This window comes from Helianthus annuus, mitochondrion, assembly GCF_002127325.2.
Source record: "Helianthus annuus mitochondrion, complete genome".
NCBI lineage: Eukaryota > Viridiplantae > Streptophyta > Magnoliopsida > Asterales > Asteraceae > Helianthus > Helianthus annuus.
In genome coordinates this window covers 100,918-110,000 of record NC_023337.1, presented here as the reverse complement: position 1 = coordinate 110,000, position 9,083 = coordinate 100,918, and the positions used below count along the sequence as shown (strand labels likewise).

The 9,083-nt window shown below is 43.5% G+C and overlaps 1 protein-coding gene across 1 annotated transcript; it reads right to left on the bottom strand.

Annotated features, from left to right (window-relative positions):
- Positions 1 to 2,178: 2,178 nt before the first annotated feature.
- coxI (cytochrome c oxidase subunit 1) lies at positions 2,179 to 3,873 on the bottom strand. The gene has a single exon. The coding sequence runs from the start codon at positions 3,871 to 3,873 to the stop codon at positions 2,179 to 2,181; it is 1,695 nt and encodes a 564-aa protein (YP_008999560.1).
- Positions 3,874 to 9,083: the final 5,210 nt, after the last annotated feature.

Genomic DNA, 9,083 nt, shown 5'->3' with positions numbered 1-9,083 from the left:
GGGAGAGCTGCTCGGCGGTTCCTCACTCTAGCAGGCTATGACATGAAATGTGTAACTCCCAACGCAATGAAAAGTAAAGCCTTAGTTGATTTGCTTGCCCATTTCCCGAGTGGAGAATATGAATATGCACCTCCATCAGAGCAGAACTCTCAGCTGCAGTATTGGAGGAAGCCAACAAATTTCAGAAAACTTGCCTCCAATGTAAATTCTACCCATGTCCAGCAGAATGTGCCTTAGAGCATTATATTATATTATGAAGACTGGAGAAAGCCCTATATTTATTGTATTTCTTTTCTGGATCACAAAATCCTCCCCTCTGAAACAAAAGATGTAGTTGGAATAAATAAAAGGGCATTTCGCTTCTTTGCTAAGCAAGGATAACTTTACAAGAAGGGCTATAATGGCCATCCTCTCCACCCCTCGAGAGGATGTGCAGCAGGTTCTCGAGGAAGCCCACGCCCCAGGACATATTGGCGGCGCAAAGATATATGATCACCTGATGACCCTGGGGTACTATTGGCCAACTATGGAGATAGATTCAGCAACATTTGTTAAGAGGTGCAAGGTTTGTCAACTACATGGCAACCTCATACATGCTCCAGCCGTGGAGCTCCCTACCCATTTAAAACTTGTGCCCTCGATTTCATCGGGAAAATAACCACTCCCTCGAGGGGAAAATGTTTCATTTTAGTAGCAACAGAGTTGTTCACCAAATGGGCAGAAGCAGTTTCACTACGCCGAGACAACTCTCCTTCAAGTTGAGCCAATGCACTTGTAGCTTTCTCGAGCGCTGCTGAAGTCTGGGCGTACTCCTCGAGATGATGGGTATCAAATCTTGCCTTGGCCACTGCACCCAGCCTGGCATGAACCCATCTCAGATCAAACCCAAAGCACCCCTCCATATCTCGAACGTCCTTCTGAATGTCTTCAAAGACATCAGCTGGTACCTCCCCCGTTACATAAGCAAAAAGTTTGAAGATTCTTGGGAAAAGCATGTCTACCGCGTATCCTCGAAGTTCTCTTCTCTGGGGTTGGAAAAAGTTTAAGGGGAAGCTGCCCATCCGTTATAGTTGCTTCAGAAAGAGAAATTGGAAGGTTGGGCGATCTCCTATCCTGTCCGGTCGTTGTGGCAAGCGAATCTATTGAGAGATATATTGAGCCGGTAAGCGGGATTGACTTGCCGAATAGTGAGATGATGTCACGAAAAACGGCTGCTCATTTCGTATCTTGAAGAAAGTCAAGCAGGAATAGATGGCCTGCCCCTAGCTCTAACTAATCTCTCCACTTTGATAGCACAGGAGTGCTTGCTTTCATTCCCTGCCACCCGCTTCTATAACTGGCTATTCCTTATCGGCATTTCAAGACAAAATCTTTCATGATCCATCCCGGAATTGATAGAGAATAGTTGGGATATTCAACAGGGAGGGAACAGAAGGGGATGACATCAGAAGTAGGATCGTCGAACGGTCTTCTGGCTCCGTGGCTCCTGACCCTGGAAGATGGGATTCCGAGACCAGGACCCTTTTTCATCACTTCCGCTCGTTGCATACCTTGCTCCACTACTGTACGAATAGCATTTCCCGCTGCAGTTTGAGCAGCAAACGGTGTCCCTCTTCTTGTACCCCGGAATCCACAAGTACCGGCGGAGGCCCAATAAACCACCCGACCCCTTACATCTGTAACAGTCACAATGGTATTGTTGAAGCTTGCTTGAACATGAATAAGTCCTTTTTCTACGTGCACTCTTGCGTGAACCAAGACGTCCATTCTTACGTGAACCAGTTTCTTTTCTTTTCTTTTATTTATTTTCTTTTTCTTTCTTTTTTCTTTTTTTATTCATTCCGGATAAAACCTCCTTGAAGTATCAACTAATGGGGGAGGAGTGAGATTATACAACCCGCCCTTTCTCTTTTTTTCACAAATAGTAAATTTAGGATCTAATTCGGATATCAGAATACCATATATAACACAAAATTGATCCGCCGATTCCTTCGAATCTAGCCTCCCGGTCTGTCATTATACCTCGAGAAGTATAAATAATTACAATCCCCATCCCACCTAAAATTTGAAGAATTCGTTGATAGTTAGAATAGATTCGTAGACCAGGTCGACTGATCCGTTTTCAATTTTGAAAAGTTCTGTTAGGTTCTTAGTAGCAATCGGCGACCTTTTTTTCTTTTACTTCACAGAGCTTTTCGTCTCCTTGATAGCTGGAAGTTCTCCAAAAGTATGAAAAGCTGGAGGACTTTGTACCATCCATTCCGGTGTGGTTGGATTCTGTTCAACAGCCCAAGGACTTGGAGCGCATCTTTTGTTGTTTCCACTGCTTGAAGTGATTGTTACGACCACGAAGAAACGACAAATCCCAACTACAGATATATAAGAGCCAGAACTGCTAAGGGCATTCCATCCAGCGTAAGCATCTGGATAATCTGGAATGCGACGTGGCATACCCGAAAGCCCTAAGAAATGCATGGGAAAGAAGGTCGGATTAACCCCGAAAAAAGTGATCCAAAAATGGATTTGACCTAAAGTTTCAGGATATGTTCGACCAAAGATTTTACCTACCCAATAGTGAAATCCTGCAAATAAAGCAAAAACGGCTCCCATAGAAAGTACATAATGGAAATGTGCAACCACATAATAAGTATCATGTAGAGCAATGTCTAGCCCAGAATTTGCCGGAACTATTCCAGTGAGCCCCCCTATGGTGAACAAAAAGATGGACCCTACAGCAAATAACATGGGTGTTTTGTATTGTATCGAACCCCCCCACATGGTAGCGATCCAACTAAAGATTTTGATTCCAGTGGGGACAGCTATGATCATGGTAGCTGCGGTGAAGTAGGCACGGGTATCAACGTCTAAGCCCACAGTAAACATATGATGAGCCCAAACAAGAGATCCAGGAACACCTATACTGATCATGGCATAAACCATGCCTAGATACCCGAAGACCGGTTTTCCCGAAAAAGTAGAAACGATATGACTTATGATACCGGATCCAGGCAGAATGGGAATATACACCTCTGGATGACCGAAGAACCGAAAGAGATGCTGGTATAATATGGGGTCTCCCCCTCCAGCGGGATCAGAAAAGGTTGTATTAAAGTTTCGATCGGTTAATAACATGGTAATTGCCCCTGCCAGTACCGGAAGTGATAATAAAAGTGGGAATGCTGTCACTAGAACGGACCACACAAATAGGGGTGATCTATGCATAGTCATTCCAGGTCCACGCATGTTGGAGATAGTTGTTATAAAATTGATAGAACCTAAAATGGATGAAATACCAGATAGATGAGGACTAGAAATTGCTGAATCAACTGCTCCTCCAGAATGGCTGGTAATACCACTTAAGGGCGGATAGACCGTCCACCCAGTGCCACTACCCACTTCTACTAAGGCTGGGCTTAATAGGAGCAAGAGACTTGGTGGCAACAACCAGAATGAAATATTATTTAATCGTGGAAATGCCATGTCAGGCGCACCTATCAGAATCGGAACAGACCAATTACCAGATCCACCTATCATCGCCGGCATAACCATAAAAAAGATCATTAAAAAAGCGTGAGCCGTTATTAAAACATTATAAAGTTGATGATTCCCACCAAGAATTTGATCGCCGGGTCGTGCTAATTCCATACGAATCAGTACTGAGAAGCATGTGCCCATCACTCCAGCAATGGCACCAAAGATGAAATATAGAGTCCCTATATCCTTGTGGTTAGTGGAGAACAGCCATCGGACCGGATTTGTCATAAAATTGAGATTCTTTCTTGTAGTTCCGCTTCTTGCTCGAAAAATGAGGAAAGACTTGTCGGAAATAGTTGGCTTGGTCCGACCAAGAAAGGCATGGGAGTTGTTGGGCATGAAAAAGAGCTTTTCGATCTTGTATCCGCTTGCTTCTATCTATAGAAAGATTCTCCTCTCCAACTGCTGACCTATTCACTACCAAGATTGACCTTAGTATCCGCCTTCATGCTTACACGTCCCCTTCAATCCTCCTTTTCTCCTTTATTCCCTGTTCTTTTTCCTCACGCTTCTCTTCCTAGGAAATTCGGCTTCCTTATAACATAACCTATAGAAAAAAAGTATTTAAAGAAAGTGTAATATTGGTATAGACTCACGGAGACTAGATTCTATTTTTTGCTGGATCAACTGTGCGGGAACTTGAAATGCAATTGACTAGCAAAAAGTGTGGGTTAAGAGCTGCTGTTGAGGCTCTCTGTTGCAAATCCTTTCTATACGTTATTTTTGATCCAATCTCGCACTTGGTCTGATCCTATTCTTTACTAATGGTTGTTGACTAAAGGATGCATGGGACTCTTTTTTCTCGTTGCTAGGCTTTCAACCAAGTGCTTTTCCATCTTAGGTGAACGAGCTACGATCTCGCAAGGCACTACTGTAGAGCTCTTTGGGCCTGCCGCTGTCTCAATCGATAAACTTTGAAGATTAGCCTACTGAACGATTCTATCTTTTATTTAAAAATAAAAAAAAAAAAAAAAAAAAAAAAAAAAAAAAAAAGAAATTTCCTACTGAACGATAGAGATTATTATTATTTAATTTCAAGATTGATTTTCGTTGAAGAGTTCTCTCTGTCCCTCCGTCCCCCAATTAGCTAGTTGTCCCGTCCGTCGTCCAATCCCTCACTTCGTTTCTGATAGTCCATTAGTAGTCCCTACTGAGAAATCTAGCTGCAATCGAGCTAGCATTGAAATGGAAAAAGTAGAGTGAAAGTAGGACGAGGTCTGCCCTTACACTTCCTGTTAGTAGGAGTGGATTAGTTAGAGTCGGTCCGTTCTCTTGTTTCAGAAGCTAGGGACAAGGCTTCCTCCATCCTATTCAATAGGCTATCGAGCCAAGCCAGATCTGCAGCCAGTGACGATAACTAAGTAGTTAGTATAATTAGTATAAGTAGTAGTTTACTGGGACGATCCACTAGATCCATAAGCCCGTAAGGGAAGATGAATAGCCTTTCTTTTTAAGAACCTCGTTCGATCCCGAACTGCATTCAAAAAAGTAAATAAAGCGAGGGATTACCAAGCTAGAAAGAAGAGTTGGTTTTGAGCTAACTTCCATGATAGGAAAAGAGTGAACTCGAGAGAAGAGAAAGCTATATGCTTAACACATGCAAGTCGGACTCTCTTTTTTAGATTCACTCTCTTCCTCTCCCTTATGGTCGACGTTCTCTCCTCCCATCCTCTCCTCTCCCTACCGGTCGCCGAATAGAACTCTTCTTTGCCGTTCTGGTTAGCTTTAGGACTAGACAACCCCGCCGGGAGCCAAGAGAAGTAAGCTTAGGCTGCACATGTTAGATCCGATTCCAATTTGACGAATTACCCTCTTATGTCAAATCTGAAAAGAACCTATTCCTATTCGTCGTAAACAAAAGGCATATTAAACAAAGGTCTTACGGAGTCTTGTCCTAAAGTCCCACGCATGCCTGCTCTTCGTATATAGAGACACGATTCTCGACATCCTGCCTTTAAAGAGGCGCTTCGATAGACGATCAGTTATCAGTCTAGTTCGACACCTTGTTCTCAACTGAACTAGTAGACAGACGCCTCTGGGCATTTCTCAAAAGAGTTAGATCCGCCTAATCAATGTAGTAGTTCAGCTATTCCTTTGACAGACAGTGAAAGTTTCAGGCAAAGACAGAGGATCCGATCCTGTAGTCAACTACCTGGACTATTCAAAATAGAATAGACTGGATTAGCGAGATCCGTTTTCATCCGAACCCCATCTTGTTAAGCCCAAGAGGCACGAGCTATATCTTACATACTCTATTGTCCGATCATAGCCGTCTGAGAGTCCTGCCCGAGCAGGAGGAGCATCCAATCCGTACCTAGGTAGAGGAAGCTGATCCGCCGTATGCACTTCCGACTGACACAATCGACAGCTTGAGGAAGAAATGTGCTTTAATACTTTCCGAGTTTTGCAAGAATAATAATCGTGAACATGAGACCTTCGTCGACATCATACAAGAACTGACCTTAAAAAACAAGATAAGCGAAGGCGATGAACTTTCGCGTGAGGACTTTATTCACATTTTACGGACTTCCTACGGCTTACAGAATTCGGAGATAGTGGGGATAGATAGGCTAGGAAATATGAAGAGCTAACGGGATGCTTACCGACTGAACGAACTTCGGCAAAAGGAAATGAAACGGGCGGGCGAAATGACATGAGAGAAAGAACCTCTTGGTGGAGTCCAGTCCCTGGGCGGCTCTCGGTTCTTGAGGGGGATTAGGCGGCAGTTGAAAGAGCTGCTCGAAAGCTTGACGAACAAGGAAAAAGCCGATATATCTTTATCTATTTTATATATCTTTTGATTTTTCTATAGTTGAAAAAACCTTCTTTTGAGAGGGAGGACAAGTCTTTCATTTCCCTTCCCGCCGAGTAAGTAAATTTGTGCTTCCTTTGTCTCACGCAGGAAAGCATGAACTCCAGTTAGTCTGATGCGTAGAATCCGCTTCTGATCATTTTCTTCCGAGAATTGAATATGGAAGAGAGCGAGAGCTCCTTCCTCCTAATCTTTTAGATGTTGTTGACAGAGAGGGTTTGAGGTTTCAATATCCTACTACGAATGAATTGCCTTCTTTGCGAGAGCCTAAATCCGGATATTCCGCAATTTCCAATCCCTGCAGTAGGAGGGGATTCCGCACTTTAAGTTCTGTCTTGGCGCTTTCTTTATTAGTAAGATCCGGGGGATAAGCTAGGATTCTTGAATAGTCTCCATCAGCTCAACCAAGAAAGTGTGTTATTTTGAGTAGTCATTTAGGTGGTAAGAGAAGCCAAGTGAGGAGAATGAGTGAGAAAGGGTCCTATCATATTCAATTTATTCCCTAAATGAGGTCAGGCAGGCACGGCTAAGTCAAATAAATCCTAACTGCTAATGCTAAAGTCGAACTGATAGTAGTAGCGCATCAACAAGTGCCTTAGAGTCACATTGAACCTGAGCAGAAAGCTTGGTTCCATTGATTCTTTCAACCTAGAACCTGTATTAGATTTAAGCTATCAGGGCTGTTTGCCAGAGCTAAAATCGGCTCAGGGGAAAGGGTCGTTGAATAAGCAAAACAACCAATTGATGCCGTTATAGAAGAATTTCCACCTATGGATGAGAATTCGGAATTAGAAATGGATAATGCTGTTTGGACTCCTACCGAAGCTGGGACTCAAGCCCAAGGCATGGATCTGGTTCGAGAAAGGGTGGACGAAGACTTGGTTGAGCCTGAACCCGGTCCTTTGAGGGATCCCTAAATCCTTAAGTCCCAGGATACGGACCCCTCTCCCCTTGAGGATTGGATTGACTTGGTTATTGCGGAACCAGCGTTCTCACTTTGCCAACTTTGAAAAGAGAGATCTACGATCCCCATAAAGGAAAGATAAGAAATATATAATGTCTATGAGCCCTATGACCTTTCACTCCCGGAATGTGCTTTAATGCAAGGAAGCACTTCCCGGACATCTATATCTAGTTTGAAACCTGATATCCTTCTTTTTTCTATTCGGGAACTTCATTCTATTAAATAAAGGCGCCGGTAGGTTTGAGCAACATAGCTATTCTAATCATTGCCAGCAGCACAGCCGTTGACAAATCCGCCTTAGCCTCAGGTAGTTGATACTTTCAGGGGGAGCAGGATCATCATTTCCACTAAAGTCGTGGAACCGGCTTCCATCTAAAAAAAGATGATTAGTTTCATCTATATAAATGGATCATTCTTAATTGGCCGAAGGCAAACGACCTAATGAACCCAACTACGGCAGGGAAGCCTTTATTCTGGGTGTCGGAATGAAAAGTTACCCGGCCAGAAACTTCAATCAATCCTATGGCATTGTGAAATCTCTAATCGGAGGCATTAGCAGTTCAACCTATAGGGACAACGCCAAGCGGAAGAGTCGGGTTCAACAACAACCCGTGAAGACGAAGGTCTGCAATAAGACTTTGTAACTCTAAATTGATTAAAAGAAGAAATTAGCGTATAAAATCTTGCTTACTATCTCCTAAGAGAAGTGCGAAAGGATTGCAGGCTAGATTCAAGGTCTGCGAGTTTCTTGATTCCACTCCGCTTTCAAGCAAGATTGGGTTAGTGTTCCGTGTGAGTAATAGTTGGATCTAGTGGGCGTACTTTTTGACTTTACTTGCTCTTTATTCTCTTATTAAATTGATAGTTAGATGAACAGATCACTCCTAAAAGCAACCGTTCTCTTATTATACGATACCCCCGCCATGGATGATACGATTCCAAGAGACAAAAGCATATTCGATTAGCTACTTAGGAGGAACCACACGGAGGCGATCTCGAACATAAAAAATAGATCAAATTTTCATTTTAAAAAGACAGAAGACCCTCCTAAGAGAGATGGAGAACTCACCCCTCTCTCCTATCAATATTGTTTACACGAGCTTTAGTAAGCCTATCCTGCTAACATCCTATCGCCTGCCTGACCTGCTTTCTGGCTAGCTTCTTTATGGCAAGCGCTACCGTAACCTAGCTAGCGCTACATCTTGCTAACGTCGTCTGAATTGCCTTGCAAGCGCTACATCTATATGGCAAGCCCACGTCGCCTTCGTCTCCCATTGTAGTCGCCTTCTTCATATGGCAAGCGCTACCCGTCGCTTGCACTACATTGTCTGACGATAACCTTGCCTGACCGCTTCCGCTCTGACTGAGCTGACCGTCGCACCTGACTTCTATATCCCATTATCCATAGATCTCCTTCCTTATCGTTGCCGGTCTAAGCAGAAGGTTGCTAAGTCAGATGTCTGGTGAACACATTCGTAATGAGTATGGGTCTAGTAGGTGTACTAGGAAGGAAGCGAGGTACTGAGTTTAGCGTCGACAAGTGGATCTTTATTCTCAATGATATGGGAGACAGTCAAAGCATCAGTCTCAGCATCAACAGAAGAAAAGGACTGACCGACCGCCGTTCAAGAGAGATCCCGGAGGCTCGAACTTTTTGCTAGCTTTGAAACATGGGCCGAAGGAAAGAGGAAGACCAAACAAAGTCGCGGTCAAAGCAAAGAAAAAGATGCCAAAAAAGATTCACTTTAGCTTCTAGCTCGCTTAGTGTAGGTT